Genomic DNA, 25,073 nt, shown 5'->3' with positions numbered 1-25,073 from the left:
GGCTCCTTCATTTAGCTAATAGCCATGTTGTCCCAGCGTGTCATGTAGATACTTCTTCAGGAGGTAGGCTAGCAGAGCAGGAGGATCTCCCAGTACAATAGTTGGAAGCTGTCGTAATAACACATTTCAATACCTGGGTTTTGTGTCCTTGTTAACTTTTTATCCCACAAAACCAAATTATGGAGGTTTCTAACCATTTCTATTTGTTTTGACCAAATTTATTTTTGATTTCATATCATCAGAACATAACAAATTTGACAAAGTGGAGACCATTCTGTCCATCAAGCTCCTTCATTTAGCTAATAGCTAAGTTGTCCTAGTGTGTCATGCAGATACTTCTCCGGAAGGCAGGCAAGCAGAGCAGGAGGATCTCCCAGTACAGTAGTTGGAAGCTGTCATAATAACACATTTCTGTTCCTGGGTTTTGCGTCCTTCTTAGCTTTTTATCCCGCCAGACTAATTTATGGAGATTTCTAACCATTTCTGTTTGTTTTCACCAAATTTATTTTGATTTCATATCATTAGAACATAAATTTGACAAGTGAGAGGAGACCATTCTGTCTTTCAGGCTCCTTCATTTAGCTAATAGCTAAGCTGTCCCAGTGTGTCATGCAGATACTTCTTCAGGAGGTTGGCAGGTAGAGCAGGGGAACCTCCCAGTACAATAGTTGAAAGCTGTTATAATTCTATACCTGGGTTTTGCGTCCTTGTTAGTTTTTAAACGTGTGAAACCAATTTGTGGAGGTTTCTAACCATTTCTGTTTGTTTTCACCAAATTTAGTTTTTGATTTCATATTATTAGAACAACAATTTGACAAGCGAAAGGAGACCATTCTGTCCATCAGCTCCTTCATTTAGCTAATAGCTAAGCTGTCCCCATGTGTTATCCAGATACTTCTTAAAGGTCATCAAGGTTCTGGCATGTCTCAATCATGGTTGCTCCTCAGCCTGTGTTTAATTTCTCTTTTGTTCATTTTTGATCATGTGCATCATTCTTTGTTTTTAGTTTTGTCTCATGTATATCACAACTCTTTCACAAACTCAGCAAACAATGGAAAAGGGCTCTCGTTAAGAGACGTGACCAAGAACCTAATGATCACTAAATCCTGGAAAATCTGTGTGGTGATGGGAGAAACTTCCAGAAGGACAACCATCACCACAAAACTCTAGTCAATCTGGGTGTTATGGTAGAGTGTTCAGATGACACATAAAAACCCACTTGGTGTCTATAAAAAATTTCACCTAAAGAACTTGCAGACTGTAAGAAACAAGACTCTCTGGTCTGATGAATCCAAGACTGAACCGTTTGGCCTCATTTGTGAGTGTCACATCTGGAGGAAATGAGGCATCGCTAATCACTAGAATGGCTCCATTTAAAATACAACCTGGGAGTACTTCCTGTGCTAGGACATGGTCCATAGGAAGCACTTCTGGGTGAGGTGGAAGCCCCACAAAAGTATGGTTCACTACTCCCTGCACCCCCCTCTTTCTTCTCCCATGGAACCCAACAGGGCTGCCCTTTGGGACTACATTTCCCAGCATGCCTTGTGATTCTCCATATAGGTGCTGAGGCTGCCTTCTAGCAAGTCAGGTTGTCTCCCCCTGTCTCTCCCAGCCAAGTAAGGATCTTTGGTCCATCTCTGCTTAGGACACCTTGTGGACCCACTTCTGCATTGGCATCTCCTGGCAACCTGCCACCCTTCCTCAATACCTTGGCCTCCTAGGCAGGTGAAGAACTCTTGAAACATCCTGACAAGAGTGCCAGACCGTGCTTGTAGTCCATTGTAGTACATGAGTGTGCATTTGTGTGTGTGTGTGTGTGTATAGTACACTGATGCTCCGGCTCCTTCATTTTGATTTGTTCATCCTTTATCAGCATTTCTCACACTGATTGCCGCCACATAATATTTTTATATGAATATGGCTATTCGTTATAGACTGATTATTTTCAATCATAAGACATGCAGGCTTTTCCCAGCTCACGCACCAGCAGCATTGGTGACTCAACTCCACCATTTGTATCCCATATTGTCCTGAACTTCTCCATCTGTTCATTTTCTGATACTGTTTATTATGGGGTTATGGGGCAGCTGGAGCCTATGCCATCAAGCATCAGGGGGCAAGACAGGAAGACCACACTTCCTCTGCTTTTGGTTTGTCCCATGCCTCTCTTTCTGATCCCCCCACTTCTGCACTTCTACACTGGGCCACCTCTCCATCCCCAGTCCCTTACTGTAACAGTATAGTACCATCTGGTGGTGGGAGTGGTGGGGGTCTTTTTATTTAGGATGGCATGTTTTGCATCAAGCGAGAAGCTTCTTCATTCTCAAAGGGTCCTGAAAAGGTCCTTTGTTTGCTTGCTGAACACCTGGAGCAAATTGTTGCAGCAGGCTACAGCTGTGGAAAGGTCCGGCCGTGTCACTGGTTGTCTGCCTTTGGGAGGACTGGAAGACCAACCAGACTGGATTAGTGGAAAGAAAAAGCCTGTCATACTTTGTTGTCTTGTATTCGGCATAAAAACATCAGCTTTGAAAAATGTATAACAATTCAATGTATTGGGGGCTGTCGAGTTTACTAAAAAGAGACGAGAGCACTTTTCTTTCTTTCTTTCCTTCTTTCTTTCCTGTTTAAGACTTTTACTGCTCTAGAAGAATTCATGTACGACCCTATTGGAGGGGATAAGATGTCAAACAATTGCTTCTTTAATACCAATGTATGCATTTTAGAAATTAAAAAAAGAAAGAAAGAAAAATGCTGGCCCAGATCTGAGGCAAATTCTTAAACATGCTGGAACAAAACTGCCACTCGTTTCATGATATTCGGTGTTCTGTTTCACGGTCCACTTTTGTGTACAGTCCGCTGCAGTCTGGCAAGTTTAACGATGTAACGTGGCGGATTTTGTTTCAGGGATCAACGGAGGCTGCATAGACGGAGTCATTGTTAAAAACGTAGTAGCGCGTTTAAATGAAATGTTTGCATTACCAAGAGAAATCGGTAAGGTTAACAGGCTGATTTGACCAAAGTAGTTAAGCCCCTCGTGCTGCTATTCCAAATTATAAAGGTGAACGTTAAATTAAAAATATGCAGCCCGATTGTTCAATTTGCTGAGCCCGTGAGGTGCCGGTGTGTCAATCACTCGCCGTCCTGTCACGTTACTCGCGCCGGGACTTTGCCGTCTCGCTGCTCAGTCTGCACAAACGGCGTTTGGTTTTCTCCTCCTGGAAAACAGGAGTCGTGGTGTTCAGTTTACAGCATCTTCGGGAAAAAAAAAAATACAATAAAATGAAATGTGCGTTTAATTGCTGCATGGATGGAGTGCCATAGCCGTCCTGACAACGAACGGGTGTGTGCGGGACCGACAGGTGAAGGTGAACGAGCGACACGCAGGTGGAGTGCCGGCCGGCCGGCCATACAGGTGCAGAACACGACAATCATCCCCAGTCCTTTAGGGGGGAAGTGGCAGGTAAACGAGCGGACCGCTCTCTTCCTCTTGATAGAAGTTGATCTGAATCCTTGAATGTTTATTTTCATCCATAAACACCAACGGAATAATGATATTTTATACTGAAATGATAATCTCTACATCGGACGGGTAATTAGCGTTAATGAGTCAATCCCAGCCAGAACTGACCAGAAATTGGTGCAAACAGGGCAAAAACTGGTTAATATTGGAAGAGTTCTTGAGGTTTATTGTAACTACCTCATAAACTAAATATTAGTGAGAACTTGTTAGAACGATCTGCGTAGAATAAATAAAACGAGCGGCGTAAAAACAACCCACATCTCCGATGTAAAAACGTTTAGTTTGATTTTAGTTTTCAAATTGAAAATTTGAAGCTTTTTTATCATGCTTTATTTAGAAATGATCGGAAGTAGGAATGAATTTTATATCCGCAATATCGGGTTGGATAGACTGGATAACTGCACACTCCATGGGTGCCTGCTTGGTTTATAGATACATCCTATTTAAAATTGATATGAAAGACATTATATCATAAATAGAAAGTTGATGTTTAAAACTGATGTGAACGGCACTATATATAATAGATCTTATTTAAAATTGTTGTGAATGGCAGTATATTTATCGAAAAATACTATTTAAAATTGATATAAAGGCAGATCATAATAAATGGACAGAAACTATTTAAAATTGATATGAAAGACAGTACTGTATATAAGATAGATGGATCCTATTTAAAATTGATTTGCAAGGCACTATATAATTAATGGACAAAAAAATACTACTTGAAATGGTTATAAAAGGCATAATATAATAAATGAATAGACATTATTTAAAATTGATAAAGGCCCTATATAACAGACAAATTCAATTTAAAATTGATAAGAAAGGTGCTATATAATTGATATATTCTATTTAAAATTGATATGAAAGGCATTATAGACATTATTTACAATCAATAAGAAAGGCACTATATCATGGCAGATTGATCCATCTATTTGAAATTGATAAAGTCGCTATATAATAGACAGATTGACAGGGTCTATTTAAAATTGATAAGGCGCTATATAATGTATTTAAAATTTATATGAAAGGCATTATATAATATATCCTATTTGAAGTTAATGTGAAAAGCACTATATAATAAATAGAAAGATACTATTTAAAACTTATATAAAATGGGCTGTACAATTGATACTATATAAAATTGAAATAAAAGGCACAATACAGTAGATAGACCAATTAAATATAGGGTGGTCCAGATCTAATTATGCAATTTTCATTACGCTATAATTTTTCAAGTTTATTACATAGAAAATCACCCGAAAAATCCCGGACCATCGAGAAATGTGCGAACTGACGACATGAACTGGAATTGTCCCCGCATAAATCAAAGTCATCCAGACGATCTGGATCTGCATAATTAGATCTGGACCACCCTGTACTTTTTTTTTTTTAAATATATATAACTAAATAAAAATTCCCAAAATTAAATGGTTTTTCGTCAAGCAATGACTCAAGGAACCACACACCCCAGTAAAGTGCCATTTTGGAATTTGTATTTTTAAGAGTGTAGATCGGTAGGCTGACCGGAAAGGCACTCGACAATATATACAGGGTGGTCCAGATCTAATTATGCAGATCCCGATCGTCTGGATGACTTTGATTTATGCGGGGACGATTCTTCATGTTGTCAGTTCGCACACTTCTCGATGGTCCGGTATTTTTCGGGTGATTTTCTATGTAATAAACTTAAGTTATAGCGTAATGAAAATTGCATAATTAGACCTGGACCACCCTATAGATAGAACACTGTCTGTACTTTTTATACAGACTGTCATGTTCCTTTTTTAAAATAAACCATCCGTATCCGTTTCTTTTTTCTTTTTCTTTTTTTTTAATCGAGAGGTAATTCGCCAGGATTAACTAACTTTGATTATTTTTACATACTTGCTCGGTGTGTATGCTGCACCTCATTCTGATGGCGTGTATTTTCATACCGTTAAGCGAGACTCGACATTTCACATATTCCGGCTACTTTGTTCCATTCGCTCGGCTTTGCGCGTGGGTTGGTTTACTAACCGTGAAATCCCGTAATGGTTACTACAGAGAGTTACTAGCCGTATATCTGCATCTTAAACTCTGATTCTTAAAGTTCACTTTACTGCGCGGCTCGTGTGGCTCGTCGTCGAACCTTCGCTTGACAAGTAAGCTCTGCATTCCGCGATGGGCTCTTTACTTAAAGCTTTAAGAAGGTCCCATAACACAACTTAATGGACAAAACAGAAATCTGGAATGTCTAGCAGGCTATCTAGTAGGTAAGAGATGAAGAAAGCCTGAACTTAGTCCAAGTGAGTGTCCTTATCGTAAATCGGGAGCTCGATGGGGTGTCACAAATCTGTCCTCCTCGGCAGATGGCTGTTTGTGCAGCCTGCTCTTTTCGTTTGTGGTACATTCTGGTCACCGGTCACCCTGTGGCATCACTCTGAAGGGCTACTTTGGCATCTTTATGTTTGAGACGGGCACCTCTACCTGATTGCTGGGCCAGGAGTTTTCTTTATTTGTTCACGTTTACATTAACTATGGAGGCGCATCAGGTGACGATACGCCTTTCACTGCGGCAAAAAAACGGCTATTTTTCTCTTTTCTTTTCACAATACAGTTCACAATGCCCCAGGAGAAGTACGTGATGTTAAAAGACACCTTTACGATGTATTTGGTATTGTCTCCTCGATAATAACTGAAAGGTGCACCGAGCTGCTGCCAGACCCGCCATTTGTTCCACATTAGAGATCATCGGGGACCAACCGTGCGAGCAAAACTGTTTGTGTTTAGTTGCTAAGAGGCGATCTGCGACTTCTTAATGCAGCCCAGACAGACAAATAGATAGGAAAGGCGCTAAGCAATGGATCAGATATTCTAGATATGAAAGGCTCTGTATAAAATGTACAGGAATAGGGCTAGAGGCGATGGATTAGGAAAGGCACTATACAATAGACAAAACATTATAGACAGACAGAAATGAAACGGTGAGAGGCGCTATATAATAAATCGATAAGAAATGAACTACATAAAATAGTGAAAGGTGCTATGCAAGAGATAAACTATTATTGATAGAATTGAAATGTATTAGATATAAAAGACACTATACAAAATACATAGGAAAAAGTTTATATAAGAGATTAAGAAATGCACTATACAACAGATAAAATATAGGAATGAAATGCGTTATAGATATGAAAAGGTATAAAATGTATATGAAGGGGCTATATAACAGATCAAATATTATAGATGGAAATGAAGTGCATTACAGATATGAAAGGCGCTATATAATAATCGATAAGAAAAGAACTATATAAAATAGTGAAAGGCACTATACAATAAATAAAATATCATAGGAATGAAATGCATTATAGATGTGAAAAGCACTGTATAAAACAGGAAAAGGGCTATATAAGAGATTAGAAAAGGCACTATACAACAGATAAAACAGATGAAAATGAAATGCATTATAGATATTATATAGCATCTTTCATACGTCAAAAGGAAATGAACTATATAAAATAGTGAAAGGTACTATACAACAGATAAAATATCATAGATTGGAATGAAATACATTATAGATATGAAAGGCGCTGTATGAAATATATAGCCCTTTTCCTAAAAGATTACGAAAGGCAGTATATAACATTAAATATTATAAATGGAACCGAAATGCAAAATAGATATGAAAGGCACTAAATAAAATGTATAGGAAAGGCACTATACAACAGATAAAATATAGACGGAAATCAAATGCATTATAAGGCACAATATAATAAATCGATAAGAAATGAACTATGTAAAATAGTAAAGGGCGCTATACAGCAGATCAAATACTATATAACATGCACAGAAATGAGGTGCATTATAGATATAAAAGGCACTGTATTAATGGTCTGAATAAGATAGACAGGAAACGCACAATATAACATACAGATAGCGAAAAGGCCGCATACATTTATTATTGCCTGCCTACGAGTTATTAGGTCGTGTTTGTGCCACGTCGTTTATTTGTATGTAAAATGTCTGTGAATGACTGTTGACCAGTTACGAAACTGTACATTATTTGTGTAAATCATATTTGGGCTCGTAACTAGCGCGCGCATGTAAATGAAGGACGCTGAAAGTGCTTTTCTACAATCTCGCACTTTAAATGCTGATTCCGCGAAACACGCACACAGATACACACACACACTTGCACACACACACACACACACACACACACACACGCACACACACATAAACACAGAGTTGCTCTAAAAGTGTTTGGCGCGCACACCCACACTCGTAACGCTTTGGAAATGCGGTGTCGCAATAGCGCAATGAACAATTGACAGATTACAAGGAATATTTCAAAACGTTTACTCCAAAGCCCCCCGCCCTCACCGCGGCTCTCGGCCCCAGTCCCCGTCCCCGTCCCTTACTCGAGCTCAATCCCGATTTCGCCCCCGTCTCATTATGAAGTGTTACAAAGTTGCTGAAGTGAGAAATGAGCCTGCGAAAGCTCGTTGTCCTAATTAAACTTTGACAAGAAGAGTGACGAGAAGCAATGAAGAGGAAACAATGACAACAGTGTTTGAGAATGAGCCCGGAGCTGGGAAAGGCTTTGTCCCCCTGAACAAAAGCATTTGTTTGCATGTGTTAAACTCTATTAAACTTCATCAGACACAGGTGCAAACAGCAACTTCTGGGGACATCACATCTCATCACACCTTTGTGCGGCTGATGAACGGTCGGCGCTCACTGCTAATCAGTTCATATGGAGGACTAAACGGCAGATCAAAGGTGCTCTGTTACAATATAAAAAAAAAATTAATAATAATAATAGGGAGCGCTCCGGAACAGATGCACAATAATTACTTCTGTCGTGTGAAGGCACCGGGTTATCATCAGTTTAGGAGAAATATTTAAAGAAACGCAAACAATGAAGGTCTCTTCATTTGACTGCGTATTGTCCGTGTCATCATTTCTTCCGATCGTCCGACCATGCATATTAATAACACCCTAATTATTATATAGTGCCTTTTTTCTCTGTCTAACTGTTAAATAGTGACTTTGTCCGGCTGCTTGTGATATAGCACCTCTGTCTGTCTGTCTGGCTGTTATATACAGCAACTTTCCTGAACGTCTAAAACCTCTCGCTTTTAAAAACGAGTGTCTTCGAGGTTACAAAATGAATTATGTTTATCATGAATACGACCATAAAGGTAAAGCGCACCGAGAAAAGCAGAGTATCCCATCTATTATATAGCGCCTTTCATGTCTAGCTGTCTTTCACCATTTCACAGAGTGCCTTTCATTCTAATACGGTCTTAGACAGACAAACATCGGAAAGGCAATATCATATAGCGCCTTTTCACATTTACCTCTATACCTGTTTCTTTATTTCATATAGTGCCTTTCACTCTGTGATAAAATATCTGTTGTATAGTTCCTTTTCGATCTGTTTTTTTTCCATTTCATATAGTGCCTTTCATATTTATCTCTATATCTATTTCTTTATTTTATATAGTGCCTTTCACTCTATATCTAGTGCAGTATTTACCCATCTGTGGTTTATGAAGTGTCAGCCATCATATATAGTGATTTTGTCTGTACGTGACATATCACCCGTCTGTCTGTCCGCTATATAGCAACTTTTCCATCAAAGACAACGTTACAGAATGATTTTTGTTTATCACCGTAATGATCACCAATTTAAAATACGCAGAGAAAGACAGTGAGATGATAACGTAATAATAGAAAAGAAAAGAAAGCATATTTAGGGTTACATTATCACATTATTCACGTGTGCCCTGTAAGCTCGATGTTCAAATATTCTCAGTAACTCGCTCGTTTTTTTGTTGTTTTTTCCTCGTCGCACTTTATTGTACTTTACTTTTTGTTTTTATTTTTTTAATCTCAAGTTCGCGAGCAGTGATGGAGCCCACGTACAGTAAATGCCATTAGTTGTGTGGTTTTATCTGCTCAGGCGTGAGAACTGCAAAGTGCTGGGCATTCAGCCTACCAAACAGATGTTAATTCCGAGAAGCAAACGCAAGTGGGGGCTGCACGCTGATTACTCGGGGTGACCTTTTCCAACAGTTTTGCTGCTAATGGCACACCAAGTTGGGCTTTAGCGGATAATCGCAAATACTGGAAAGTCGAACTATTGATCTGTTTACAAGTTAACGGAGCGGTGCGGGGATCTTAAAGCAGCCATGAACGTTTTGGACACCACTTGGTTCAGCGCGCTTAGCGATCGATCAGTCAGCCCTGTGATCCGCTCGGGGTGTCGGCCCGTCCAAGCACAAACTGCACATTCCTACAATTCCCAGCAATAATTGATCAGGAAAAACGTTCGGTAAGTCATAAGATTTATAGACGTAAGTAACAGTTAAGAGTTCGCATTCAGAGGATCTTCATTAAGGGGTCGCGACTTTAGTAGCGGAGGCAATTATGCGCGATGTGGCCTTAATTTAAATATTTTGTAGTTAGTTTTAAAGTCCTTCACTACTGGTTTTCTATTGATGCCTACAGAAGCAATAAGAAACCACATTGTTCTTATACATAATAAGCTGATGACTTAAAAACGATTCAGATACAATGGGTTTCATTTCTTTCGTTTTTTTCCAGTAGGAGCGCAGACAGATGAAGTGACTTGCTCAGTGAAAGCCTTAACCAGTATCCGTCTATGGCTTTGCTCGTCTTTGTTCCTACTCACGAGTTCCAAGTTAGGGAAGTTCAGTTATTTTATATATTAGTGTCAAGTTGTTGGTGTTATTATTTATAGACATTGTGTATGTGTGTGTTTATTTCTATTATATTCTCCCCTCCTTCAGCCGGTGAAACACCTTGATTTGCGCATGCTGTTAATGGCGCTATATGAAACAGAATTTTCCGTATACTTGTGTTTATTCTGTTGAATAACGCAGTGTCTGTAACAAATATATAACCTTATAAAATTGTTTACCCTACAGAAATTACTAATTGCTACTTAATAGACGGTTTTATTCATTGTGATAAATAGATTGGATAGGCACTATATAACAGAAGAAAATAAATAAGAGAGGAAAGGGAGTATATAATCGATCGGTAATGAAAGGTACTGTATTATATAGACGGTGAAAGGCACTATATGATAGATTCACCATGTAATTATAAAGCCAGCATCTTGTGGTGGTCCCATAGTTTTGCTTTCCCACGTCCTCTGTGTTATCGGAAGTCTTCGTCCACTTTAAATATAAATGTGGACTGGCCGGTTGTGTTCTTCATCCTCCTTCCATTCGCACAAACCGCCGCACGCGTCACAAAGTCGTTCCAAGCGCAACCTTCGCTAACGATGCCCAATAGAAATGCTAACCCTAACGAACAGAAATAAAGGAGTGGAAAAAACGAACAACGGACAGATTAAAAGTAGAGGGCGGAGCGAAATTATCAGCCGCTATTTAATGGGATGGGAGGAACTCCAAATTGTTATAAAGGCTGCTGGAGGTGCACGACAGCACAAACAGCAGCGCCGGCTCGGAAACTTCTTTGGGTGTCCCATCTTCAGCAAGCAACATGACGGAGAATGGCGCGATAGAGAATGGGCAACCGGAGAAAAAAACGCCACTAATCCCGCATCCGATAAAGAATCTGGAAGTGAAGCACACCAAGGTAGGATCTGTATTATCATTATTGTTATTCCGATCAGGTGGAGCTTTGCCGCTAGTAAATGCGCCCTGTCAGAGGCGTCAATAGCCGTGAACGAGCCGCGTCTGAACCAAAGCAGGAGGAGGCGGCGACTGTCGCCGACGTCTCTGTGTAAACTCACGGGGACCGCGCCATGTGCGCTTCAGCCAACGAGCGACTTCAGAGGCGGTGATGAGCTGCACCTTCGGGGCTCGGGGGTTAATGCTGGCTTGCACTGCTCACTTTGAAATATTCCAGAACGTGTCATTCTATACTTAAGTCCACTATATGTAAACTGTCGGGACTTCTACCATACAGTACTGAATAGGAGACGTTCCCGGCGTTTGTTACTGAACGCCATTCTTAAAAATACTCGACTATACTACAATCAGTCCTATCCTATCCAATTTTATACAATGCTACATTTTTGACGTTTCTGTTTAAATACTTTTCTATATACTCAGTGCCATGTTCAATGCTCTTATTCCGATACACTATACTGTACTGTAGTATCATATAAAGGAGATTTTCCCAACTTTTACTTTTAAATGCCATACTCTACTATATATAGTTGACACTGCGTTCTTTCTTATATAATAAAATACTACACAGGTGACATTTCTGACTTATTTTTAAGATACTTTACTCTGTGCCAGATTCTTACTCTTATAAACTGTATTTATGCTACTGTATCTTGTAAAACATACTATATTTGAGATGTTCCTGAGTTTTGTTTATAAATCCTATTTTCCGCCATGCTCTGTTATACTTTATTGTACCGTAATCCATCCTATACTATCCTTTGTTCTATATAGGTAACACGTCTGAATTTTATGTTTAAAATATACTGTACTATACTGTACAATACCTTACCCTGTGCCATTTTCTGTTGTCTATTCTAGTATATGTGTACTATTGTATTTTATATTACTAAATGTTACTTTATGTATGAGACATTTCCGACTTTTATTTTAAAAAGCCCTACTCTACGATATTGTATTCTATACTTTATACCATACCGACTGTAATTTATTCTGTACTATCCTACCATTCTCAGTACTAGTATACTGCACCATATTCTGCTTTACTATAGTATGCTCTGCTCTATTCTACTATACTAGAGAGCAGGACACAAGTGCCATTTCCGACATTTCGGTGCCCTGGCCCTACTATGCCAGCCATACTCTGCTTTCCTCTCCTATACTGTATACTATACTCTCCGCTGGAATCCTCACGCGTTTTCTTTCACGTGGTATTTGGCTTGTGTCATCTTTGACGCCTACTCATGTCACGCCGGCACCTGTCCACGTCCTCGTGGGTGTGTTTACGGACTTCCCCAAGCGGGCTTGTCTGTCACAAGCAGAATGTGACGACGAGACTCACGCTAACGAAAAGAATCGCAGACGAGGACAACTAAAATGGTGTATTCAGGAGTCGGGGTCTTTTTAACAACCCCTCCGAGCGAATGTTTTGAATGCTCTAAGGTCGTTTTACCGCCGTAGTGAGTGGCTGTGATGTAAAAGAGCATTCGCGGGTTTGTTCTCGTCTGTCTGCTGAGTTTTAATAACCGGATTAGCGCATTATTGGGACTCGAAACGTGGCGCTAAGGGCCGCCCTGCTGCACGATGTCTGCCAATTTAATAATTACTCACGCATTCCTTCCTCATAGATTTTTATTAACAATGAATGGCACCCATCTGAGAGTGGACGGCTGTTCGCAACCCACAACCCAGCAACAGGTGCACAGATCTGTGAGATTGAAGAAGGCGACAAGGTAAGCGACACCTGAGTCCTCATGTTAGAGTCTTAGAGAGGTGGCCAGATTAGCAGAGGTACCCGTAATGAAAAGTCCAGCAAAATGACACCTTTTATTGGCTAACAGAAAGATTACGATATGCAAGCATTCAGGCCCCTTCCTCAGGCAAGAGGTACCCGTAGAAAGTTAAACGCTGCGGGGTCTTCGGAGGGACGAAGAAAGAGTTCGAGTCTGGGAAGACCCCGCAAACATCTCACAGGGACAACCCCATTTAGAACCAAACCGACAACCCCATGTAATGGGAGAGGACCACTCGAACATCAGGCTGACGGGGTCGGCATTCGGGGCTCCTTCCATTTTATAGCAGAGCGGCCTAAAGGTGGAGTGCCCGCTGCATTACACGCCATTAGTAGAAACGCAGGCATCGACACTTTGACGTGCTGCTTTTCTAGTCGTCAAGTTAATGAGAAAACAAGAATGATGGTCGTGCCTTGGGTAACAGCAGTTTTGCAACCATCCATTATCCAACCCGCTATAACCTAACTACAGGGTCACGGGGGTCTGCTGGAGCCAACACAGGGCACAAGGCAGGAAACAAACCCAGGGCAGGGCGCGCACGATCACCAGTGCACCTAACCTGCACATCTTTGGACTGTGGGAGGAAATCCACGTAGACACGAGGAGAACATGCAAACTGCACACAGGGAGGACATGGGAAGCGAACCCGGGTCTCCTAACTGCAAGGCAGCAGTGCTAACACTGCGCCACCGTGCCGCCCAGTTTTGCGACCAAGTTGACAACATTTTTGAACACAGTGTAGCCTTTATTTGTATTATTAATAGCAGTATAGTACTAGAATTTATGTCACTCAGAGTACAGTGAAACTGAACTGACCAACATGTCACACAATGCCACTCGAAATGATAAGCAAGAATTGATAAAAATTCAGAAGGGCAAGACAACCTGATGTGCGCCTCAGGCAAGACCCGTCTTAACGTATGGGCATTGGCCGCAGACCCCAGGAGCACTGGGGGCCCACAATGTTTCCAGTGTCTATCTGCTATGAAAAGGGGGGCCCCTGCACACTAGTTTGCCCCCCCGGGAGCCCATAATTGTAATAAGACGACCCGGCCTCAGACTTGTTCTGTCAAAGCCCCAGTTCACGACACCTTGTGTTTCCGGCGTCAGAGAAGGTCCGATTTGTAGGATTCCATTTTATGATACATTAGGATTATTATCATAATCATTGCTTGAAATGGGCCAGTACTGAATGCAACCCTGCACTGGATTAAGCAGATCTGAGAATGAAATAAAAACGTGTTAGTGGTGGAATTGGGCTGACGCTCATCCGTACACGGTACCAGCACTTCTTCCAATTTCAACCTAGAGTACCAGGCGCTGTTCTCCGCGTCCCAGTGAGTAACGGTCTGCTATAACTGTGGGGCTTGCAATACCATTGGGCAGGGCTGGATTAACCATTAAGCAAAATAAGCCCATGCTTAGGGCATCAAGAGAAGGAGGGCACCACTGACGTTTTCCATTGCCGGATTTACTGTGGACTATATGGTGCAAAACTACAAATGGTCCAGCTGAACCGGGCCCCACAAGAAGGGGGCTTCCAAATTAAAAGAAAAAATGACATACATACATATATAAAATAATAATAGAGGTTAATGATATATATATTCATTTTGGGAACAAAACAATTTAGAATCAAATAACTGCCACACAGACCACCGAGCCTCACGTGATCGTCCTTGTCTTGGTCACATCAGTCGTCCACTGAGCGCGAGTGCCGCTCACATTTACGGGGGCACCAAAATCTGTTTAGTGCTCAGGGCCTCTAAGGGTCTGAATCCGGCCCTGCCATTGGGGATCTCCCCCCAACCCCAAACACTACTCTTCAACCAACTGCAATTGTATTGTGGGGCGTAAAGTTTCACAGAGACGGGATCTCCCAACCTCCGTGCTCTTCAATCGAGTGCCAGTGCATCACCTTGAACAGAGTTCCGCTGGTAATTGGAGTCCACTGCAAGCTTTTATTATCCATCCATTTTCTAACCCGCTGAATCCGAATAGGGTCACGGGGGTCTGCTGGAGCCAATCCCAGCCAACACAGGGCACAAGGCAGGAACCAATCCTGGGCAGGGTGCCAACCCACCGCAGGACACACACAAACACACCCACACACCAAGCACACACTAGGGCCAATTTAGAATCGCCAATCCACCTAACCTGCATGTCTTTGGATTGTGGGAGGAAACCGGAGCGCCCGGAGGAAACCCACGCAGACACGGGGAGAACATGCAAACTCCACGCAGGGAGGACCCGGGAAGCGAACCCAGGTCTCCTAACTGCGAGGCAGCAGCGCTACCACTGCGCCACCGTGCCGCCCAGCTTTTATTATTATTATTATTAATACGACATTTGGATGAACTTCCAATTGCACGGTAAATTGTGTGAATATGAATGTGGTTATCCACATACCCCTCCAACAAAATGGCATCCTGTCCCGGACTGACCCTGGTCACTTCAGCCAGGGCAGTCTCTGGTACCCCCAACCCTGAATTGGACTAAACAGGTCTGAGGATCATATTTATAATTTATTATCATTATTATTGTTCAAAGTGTTTTCTAGGATTGCTACCTCCTATATCGGGCCTAGGCCATGACATAGAGCAGTTTAATGTGGTGTGTATTACTGTATTGTTATTATTATTATTATTATTCAGTTTGGGTTAACTGACAATTACAAACTGTGTGAGGATGAATGCTGTTGCGAGCAAATCCTCCTTCAGAATGGCGTCCTGTCCTCGCTTTGTTTAGGTCCTGTCGCTGTAAATCATGCGAGTATGAATGTGGTCGTCCGCAAATGCTTTGACAAAAATGGCATCTTGACCACTTGTGCCAGGGTAATCACCGGCCTCCACAACCATACATTTGATAATAAAGATTTGAGAATAATGCAGTAATAATGTATTATTAATATTATTGTTATTCAAATTGCAGTTCCTGGGGTTGTCCCAGCTGCTACCAGCCATATCGGGCCAAGACAGAGCTACGGACAAAACCAATGTCTGATAAATCCCATTTTCTAACTTTAGCTTGACATCCCCTTGTATAAGAGCCAAACACACCCATCCATCCATCCATTATCCAACCCGCTATATCCTAACTACTGGGGTCTGCTGGAGCCAATCCCAGCCAACACTGGGCGCAAGGCAGGAAACAAACCCTGGGCAGGGTGCCAGTCCACCCCAGCCAAACACACATGTGGCCTTCTTTCTATTTCTGTTGCAGAAGCTCCCACACATGTGTTGGTTGCACTTGTAGGCTGCTTTCCTTTCACCCTTCTGCCTGGTTCATCCCAAACTAACTCAGTGGAGGTTAAGTCTGGAGGCTGGGCTGCCCAGTCCACTTTTTGAGGTGGACCTTCTTGTTCTTTTATTTTTAACGTAGTTCTGACGTAGCCTGGACATTGACCCCCTGGTGGCAGCAGCAGTAGGCTCTGCTAGAAAAACTCTCCCAAGTTTCTCATGATGACGGCGTGGAAGCCACAGCTTCCATTATGGCGGACGAACAGTCTGTGATGGAGCAGTTTGTGGAGGACCTGCACCAGCATGTTCTGAAATGGATGGAGTCATTGAACCCGTCACTTCAGAGATCCTATCCAGACTCGCAAGTGGACTTGAATATACCAACGTAAAACTTTGAAGGAATACGAAAGTATCGTGTTAGGTGTGTTGTGAGTGTCTATGAAAGACATGATGTAAGCTTTTTGTCTAAAAGTGCATTCCATCTGTTTGTGTTTTATACGTTTGTCCCATCAGAACCCAAAGTATTTGTAAAGCTCAACATCTGCCCTGGCCTCGATTTGGTTGTCATTTTAGAGGGAATGGCCACCTGCTCTAAGGATTTCCTTCTGTATATGAACTGTTTTACATTTGTCCAGTCCAAGCTCAATGTGTATGCCTTATGGGTAAATTTAGATTATTTTTAATAAGTGTTTTAATGATTGATACATAGGTAAGACACTATATGATAGATACATATGAAAGGCACTATATCATTTTTTTTTTTTAATTTCGAAAAAATGGGAATCGGTAATACAGGTATGTGGAGTGTTGTTATATGCTATTTCGAGGTTGATGATCACAAATGTGATCTTATGTTTGATATTTCATTCTGTACTGGGGGTCCCAGCCCTCTAAGAGCCACTCGAAGGTTAGCAATAACAAGTTTTAGATCCCAGCATGTGGGGTATCGTTTCAGACTATTTCAAGGTCAGTGATTATGAATTGGACTCCTTTGGTACTGAGTCTCTCCGGAAAATCCTTGGGTACCGTTGGTATGACTTTGTGTTGCTCATGGGGTCCCGAATGAGGCACATGACCTGCATTGTGAGGGAGCGTCAGTTACGGCACTACGGCCATGTGGTGCGTTTCCCCCGAGGGTGATCCGGCTCACAGGACCCTCATTGTTGGGGACCCAAGTGGCTGGACCAGGCCAAGGGGTCGCCCACATAACACCTGGCTGTGACAGATGGAGTGTCATTTCCGGAGGGTGGGACTGGACCGCGTGTCTGCCTAGGGGGTTGCCAACCGGGATCCCAAGTTGTTTCATCGTGTGGTGGGTGCGGCAATGCATTGTACCAGTGCCTGCTCCCCAACTTGACTTGACTTGATTACAAATATGGGATTTTGTTTTTTTTTTGGACCCTTTACTAGGGGTCTAGCCCTGTATGGACCACCATCCGAGGGTGAAAAAAGACAAATTTTAAACCTTAGCATGTGGGGTATCATTTTAGACTATTTCAAGGTCAGTGATATGAATATGAGGTCATTTCTAACTTTTGACTCTTTACTAGGGGGTCTATCCCTGTACAGACCACCATCCAAGAGTGAAAAAAGACAAATTTTAAACCTTAGCATGTGGGGTATCATTTTAGACTATTTCAAGGTCGGTGATATGAATATGATGTTCTTTTTGATCCTTTACTAGGAGTCCATCCCTTCATGGACCCCCATCACAAGGTGAAAAGTAACACATCTCTACTACAATTGACAATATTTTGACTTGAATCATTTCAAGTCATTTTCACTGGGAGCACACATTTTAATATTTCAATTATCTGACACAGCTCTTTTTGTTTATTATGTACTTGTACCTCATCAAGTATATCATTACATTTCTTAGGAACACCCTGAATTAAGGGCAACTTACTCTAATTCAGACTTTTTTTTTTACTTTTTTATTTGCTCTCCAGTTTGAGTTTTTATAGCTCTAAGATGGCCCCCTGACAGCGTGGTAAATGATTTTTTTTTTTTTTTAACTCCACAAAACTGCACCAAGTCTGGCAACAATTAAAATGTCATTTATGTAAAGTGCTGGCGTGTTGGCGGCCTGTCCTTGTCTGTCAGTGGGCCGACCCGCACTGTAAATTTATTGGAGCAGGAACGCTGCCTTGAATTCTCTTGTGCCTCATTAAAGACGGGAACAGTTTTCTGTGCTGGATCTCCAAAATGCAATAAAATAAAATGAAATGAGTCCTCTGTCCATTTGCAGATCCACATTTCCGGGCATTCCAAGTCTCATCTTGTTAATGCTTTTTAAAAGCTAGAAGGATGCCAAAACCTAAATGACAAATTCATCTTTATACAACAACAACAATTTATTTCTTGTTTAGCCCAAAAATTGCACAAGGAATGCCCGGGGTGTTTTTTTGGTTTTTTTTTGACAGCACAGCTGCCGTTCCCCCAGCCTTGACTTTCTAAGAAAAAAACCCTTATAGAATGGAAGAAACCTCGAGGAAAGGCATTGTAGCCACAAATCCAGTTCAGGAGTCACCCCGGTGGCAATGGGCGCCAGGCAGGACCCAACCTTGGATAACCAGCTTAGAGATTCCTGTTATCTTGCCATGCATGTCTTTGGCAAATGGGAGTTTCTAACTAAAGGTGGGCAGGTTGGGTTGATTCTCCCTTAGTGGGTGTCAATGTGCCATCCTGTTTGTTCCTACCTTGTATCTGGTGCTCTCTTTCCAGACACAGGGTATGAACAAATAGGATGGCACATTGACAGCCACAATGGGCTGATCAACCCAACCTGCATCCTACAACTCTACAATTGAATACAGCAGGCCTAGAAATGCTGCTGATGGATTTACTGCCTCACAGCATCAGGGTCGAGGGTTCAAATCCAGGCACACTCGCTCTCCACATGGAGCCTAGTGGGTTCTACTTATGGGTCTGCAGGGTACTTTTTGTTTTTTTGACACACATTAGGTAATCTGGCAACTCCAAATCCAGCCTTGAGGTGGTCTGGCGCCCCATGCTGGTTTGTGTCTTGCGTTGCACCGACTGACGACCTGTAAATCTGTAAGCAAATTCGAAATTGGATGGGCGGTTTAGGAACTTGATGGAGGGGCAAAGTGAAAAAGGAGAGCAAGCCCCGGTGAAGACATTGATGCTGATCATACTGGAGGAACTGCATGGGTGCAAAATGTCTATAAAGAACAGAAATGCCCATAGTTACGTTTTTCTCTCTTTCTTGATGGATTCCAAGGAGGACATCGATAAAGCGGTGGAAGCAGCCAAAGCTGCCTTTCAGAGGGGCTCACCCTGGAGACAAATGGACGGCTCAAGCAGAGGGAGGCTGTTACACAAGCTGGCCGATCTCGTGGAGCGGGACCGGGTCACTCTTGCCGTAAGTGTCTGTTTGATTTATTTGTTTTTAGTTATTTCTTTAAAACTAAACTGATTTCCATCATTTATATATATATAATATACTCTGTGTATGTGTGTGTGTGTATATGTGTGTATATATATATAATATAATGTGTGTGTGTGTATGTATACAGTATATCTATATAAAAAAAAATTGGGGTTGAGACGTGATCATCACGGGGAGACACCTTGAAGTCCCGCGAGACTTCTTGCACGTCACGTCATATTTACAAACAATTTCTCGAAGACACTTTAACGTCCGTAACGTCCAAGGAAGTGAGACAAAAGGACAGCTGCTGTACAGGCTTTTAAATGATCGACGCGCACGCCATACCCCCCAAACAAAGGGAGCGGCAGAGGCAGAGACGCGAAAAACCTCACCCCCGAAGAGAGGGGTGGGCGAGCGAAGCGAGTAGGGGGCTTTATAATATGTGTGTGTGTGTGTTAGGTGAGACACAAAATTAGCCAGATTGGTAAAAAAAAATTATTGATGAATTACATCGTTATAAACATCCTCACCTTCTCTATACCCCCCTCCTGATCTCTACACCGCTCCATACGTATCTCTCATTGATTGAAACAGTGCTGGAAGTCTTCTTGCTTGAGGCTCTTCGACAGGCTTGCCGTTTCTGTCTTTACTTCATCCATTGAAGAAAAACGTGTTCCCTTCAGGTCACTTTTGATTTTCGGGAACAAGTAAAAATCACCGGGAGCTAAATCGGGCGAATAGGGGGGATGATCGAGGGATGACAGGAATGTTTATGTCAGTCAAAAACTGCTTTACGGGAAAAGAGAAAATTCGAGAGAAATTTGATGTTGATTCGCTGGTTTTATTTCACCCGCAACTCGTGTACCAATTGGTGTGCAAATACTGACTGATGCACCTAGCCGGTCGGCGCTTTGAGAGGGCGTGTAGCAGGGGATACAGTTCTATGAAGCCGACCTCCAGACAGTTTTCCAGGAAAGCCCCAAGCCCAGTCTGGTTATTCTGTGTGTCACCTCATACATATATATATATATATATATATATATATAGATAGATATAGATATCCGGCGCGGTAGCGCAGTTAGGGTTTGCTTCCTGGGTCCTCCCTCTCTGCGTGGAGTTTGCATGTTCTCCTCTGGCGCCCCGGTTTCTTCCCACAGTCCAAAGACATGCAGGTTACGTGCATTGGGCGATTCTAAATTGTCCCTAGTGTGTGCTTGGTGTGTCGGTGTGTGCCCTATGGTGGGCTGGCATCTTGCCTGGGGTTTGTTTCCTGCCTTGCGCCCTGTGTTGTCTGGGATTGGCTCCAGCAGACCCCCGTGACCCTGTGTTAGGATGTAGCGGGTAGGATAATGGATGGAGATATATATAACCTTCCACTGCATCTACTGAACAGGATCATCTCCAGACAGTGGAGCAGCCCCACTGACAGACTGAGGAGACCCCACACTGTGCGAGTCTTCAGTTCCACCTGGGGGGGTAAACGTTAACATTATACAAAGTTATTGTCAGTTTTACCTGCATTGTTATCACTCTTTTAATTTAATACTGTTCTTTATCAGTATGCTGCTGCTGGAGTATGGGAATTTCCCCTTGGGATTAATAAAGTATCTATCTATCTATCTATCTATCTATCTATCTATCTATCTATCTATCTATCTATCTATCTATCTATCTATCTATCTATCTATCTATCTATCTATCTATCTATCTATTTCAGTCCCACATCAGTAATATCCCCCCCACTGCAGCTCGCTCACCGTTATCCCAATAGCTCTTTTCTTCGAAAGGATACGAAAGCCGTTTTGACATTTCCCTTGTTTGTGTTTTTTTTCCAGATAAATGACAGTATCCACACTTATGTGCAGTAAGTTGATTTGCGTTAAGCTGCAAAGCCAGAACACAAATTGGCTAATTCAATTAGATCTTCTTAAACCCAGAGGTTTTAATTCACACCAGGGATGAGCCGAGCCTGTCTCTGCCAACCTTGTGTGTGTTTTTTAAACCGCAGCACATTCCGAATTTTTTTTTTTCCCCCAATTTATACTTTGCCAAAATCCAATGGAAAGCTGCCGGCATCACTTGTCATGTGATCTGTCGCTGGCCCCGTACTTTAGCAACAGCCATTTAAAGTCGTTAAACACAAGGAGATGGGAGCTGAATGAGCATTCTGAGGGCGGTGGGCCTGAGAAGAAGTGACTGTGTAGACGGCTGAAACGGGCATCTTCACCACCACCACCACGAAATACGCGTGACGTCTCCTCACTTTCCAGTGTCCTGAGGTGGCCAGCGCATTCCGTTCGAGGTTTTCAGGGCAGCCCAGTGGTTAATGCTGCCCCGCAGCTCAATGTCAATGCCAGTCAGTCATTTTTCCAACCCGCTGTATCCTAACTACAGGGTTATGCGGGGTGTGCTGGAGCCAATCCCAGTCAACACAGGGTGCGAGGCAGAATGTCATTAATATAAATCGGAGAAAGTAACGGACTAAGGGCAGACCACCGAGGACCTCCACTAATGGCCCTCATCCTCCTCTTATCTGTCCTCTTTGCCTCCTGATGGTTAACCTTCTCGAGATCCAGTTTTGCAGCGTCCAGTTTCATTTCTAGTTTTCACTCCGGGTTATTTGAACCCACCATAAAATCTCTCCCAGCCTGAGCCTTTAGGCTTCTGGTCATATTGGGGGTACAATCTTCAAAGCATGAGAAGCAAGCCGTAAACAGGTGGGAGAAGACCTTTTGAAATGTCCACCTCTAAAATCTACTTGAGCAGACGCGTTTCATTCTTGAGGGCCTGATGGTTTTATCACCCTAATAAAAAAACAAAGTTTTTAGTTAAGCATCTTGAGCATAGGAAAGGTGCTATATAATTAAAATGTATTATTAAGGAGTGCTCATCCAGGGTACTTAAATAGCAGACAGTGCAGAGTCTCTAAAGCTTGTCATTAAGGGGTTGATAAAGCGTATAATGTCTCAGTTTGTCTGAAGCTGTCCATATTGACTAGAAAACACGCAGACCTCTGGTCCTCCCGAGATCAAGGTTCCAGCCGCCAGAAGATCACGAATTCAAGCAGATCGTGTGCTGGAGCTGTCATTCCTCCTCTTCCTATCACTTAATTGGCTTCTACAATTTGGTTTACACTCAGCAGATGTTGCTGCTTTTCTTTTTCTCTCTGCAATGTCACCTTCCCGATCAGTTTGCCTCTGCAGTTTGTCGTGAGAGAGATGTGAACCCGATAACTTCTCGGAGGTTGTCGCAGGCCATGCTTTTTTAATTCACCAGCTTGCATCATGTCATAAGTTTTCAATTAAGACCACCATCAAGGCCGTAGCCCCAGTGCTTTGCAAGTAATCACACAACAGATGCTGGGACTGCCATTCTGCTTTTTCCTATCACGTAATTGGCTTCTGCAATTTACTTCACACTTAGCAGATGCCACCGCTTTCCTTTCGTTTTTTTTTTCCCCCAATGTCACCTTCTCGATCAGTTTACCTGTGCAGTTTATCATAAAGAAGATGTGAACCCCAATAACTTCACGGGGGATGCTGCTAGCTACATTTTTGATTCACCAGGATGTATCATGTCATAAGCTTTCGATTATGACTGACATCAAAGTCGTAGCCCCAGTGGTTCACAAGTAATCATGTGACAGATGTTCACATGTTCTTCCTATCACTTCTGCAATTTGCTTCATGCTCGGCAGATGTCGCTCTTTTTTTTTTCCCCCTTTCTGCCATGTTATCTTCTTCATCAGTTTGTCATAAGAAAGACATGAACCCTACTAATGTTGCAGAAGTTGCCACTAGCCTATGTTGTGCCTCACTAGTGTGCATCATGTTGTAAGCTTTTCATGAAGATGAACATTAAGGTTCCAGCCCCTGTGATTCACGAGTAATCATGTGACAGATGTTGGCACTGTCATTTTTCTTCTTTCATCATCATTGGCTTCTGCAGTTTGCTTCACGCTCAGCAGATGTGACTGCTCTTTTTTTTTCCTTTCTGCCATGTCACCTTCTCAATCAGTTTCTCGTAGGAAAGATGTGAACCCTGCTAACTTTCCAGAGATTGCTGCTATCCACGTGTTTTTCTTCGTCACCGTGCATTACATTGTAAGCTTTTGATTTTGACCAAGATTAAGGTTCCAGCCCCAGTGGTTCAAGAATAATCACATGACCGATGCTGGGTCTGCCTTTCTTCCTATTCCTATCATGTAATCAGGTTCTTCAGTTTGCTACATGCTCTGCAGATGTCACTGCCTTTTTTTATTTTTCTTTCTCTCTCTGTCTCTGTCATGTCACCTTCTTAATCATAAACTTTCGATTTTGACCAAGATCAATATTCTAGACCTAGTGGCTAATGAATAATGTTATATACTATTTGAAACCTGAAAAAAATCAAATTCTCACTTAGAATAATCACATGACCGATGCTGGGGCGGCCATTCTTCTTATTCCTATAATCTAATCAGCTTCTGCAGTTTGCTTCACCCTCAGCAGATGTTGCTGCTTTTTTTTTTCCTTTCTGCTATGTCACCTTCTCAGTCATAAGCTTTCAATTTTAACTAAGATCATGGGTCCGGCCCCAGTGATTCGCGAGTAATCATGTGACCCTTAGTGTGTTATATGTATAGATGGAGTATATTAACATTTGAAGACCAGTGAAGGTCGTGTGCAGTGGATTCAGAAAGCATGCAGACCCCTGATGGACAGGAGCCAGGGCAGTTATCTCTCTCTCTCTCTCTGTTTCTTCAGTTAAAAGAGTTCTAAACTAATTCTGTTCAGCTAATTTAGGTAAAATGCAGTTTCAGGCATATCAAGTAATAGAAGGAGACACTTGTCAGTCCAGTTTCAGCTTTTTGAGCGTTTTTAATGAAGTCTTCAGTAGAACATCATCTTACTTTTTTTTTTTTTTTCTTCTTGTTCTTTTATTTCAGACCCTGGAAACCATGGATACCGGCAAACCGTTTTTGCAAGCCTTCTTCATTGACCTGGAAGGATGTATCAAAACTCTGCGATACTACGCCGGTTGGGCCGACAAAATCCACGGCAAGGCCTTACCAGTGGGTGAGTCGCCTGGGTTACATTTTCCTCATTGACCATCCGGTTTGGTTTTAGTGTTCACGGACCCGCGGTCTGAATTCGGAAATGCGACGTCACTGATTAGTGATGAGTGAAACAGGCAGGCTTCGGTTCGCATACAGCTTTGTGATACTGACACTAAAATTTGTTTTACAGACTTCTTCTTTTTCTGGCTGCTCCCGTTAGGGGTCGCCACAGCGGATCATCTTCTTCCATATCTTCCTGTCCTCGTCATCTTGCTCGGTCACCCCCGTCACCTGCCTGTCCTCTCCCACCGCATCCATAAACCTTCTTCTTCTCCTCTTCCCTGGCAGGTCTATCCTTAGCATCCTTCTCCCAGTATACCCAGCAATCTCTCCTCTGCACCTGTCCAAACCAG

At 42.3% G+C, this 25,073-nt stretch overlaps 1 protein-coding gene across 3 annotated transcripts in view; it reads left to right on the top strand.

Annotated features, from left to right (window-relative positions):
• Positions 1-3,202: 3,202 nt before the first annotated feature.
• aldh1a3 (aldehyde dehydrogenase 1 family, member A3) overlaps positions 3,203-25,073 on the top strand; it is a 65,441-nt gene continuing 43,570 nt past the window's right edge. The window contains exons 1-4 of one of the 3 annotated variants that reach the window (XM_039772703.1): positions 3,204-3,463; positions 12,825-12,929; positions 19,473-19,613; positions 24,550-24,679. In XM_039772703.1, coding sequence (XP_039628637.1) covers positions 3,311-3,463; positions 12,825-12,929; positions 19,473-19,613; positions 24,550-24,679 — 529 coding nt within the window. In that variant the 5' untranslated portion in view covers positions 3,204-3,310. Of the gene's footprint in view, positions 3,464-10,966; positions 11,141-12,824; positions 12,930-19,472; positions 19,614-24,549; positions 24,680-25,073 lie in introns of those variants that run through there. The other 2 variants (XM_039772704.1, XM_039772705.1) reach the window with 2 other exon arrangements.

This window comes from Polypterus senegalus, chromosome 12 (assembly GCF_016835505.1).
Source record: "Polypterus senegalus isolate Bchr_013 chromosome 12, ASM1683550v1, whole genome shotgun sequence".
NCBI lineage: Eukaryota > Metazoa > Chordata > Cladistia > Polypteriformes > Polypteridae > Polypterus > Polypterus senegalus.
Note: the sequence above shows the minus strand (reverse complement) of the source record. Positions and strands in the feature narration are given on the sequence as shown.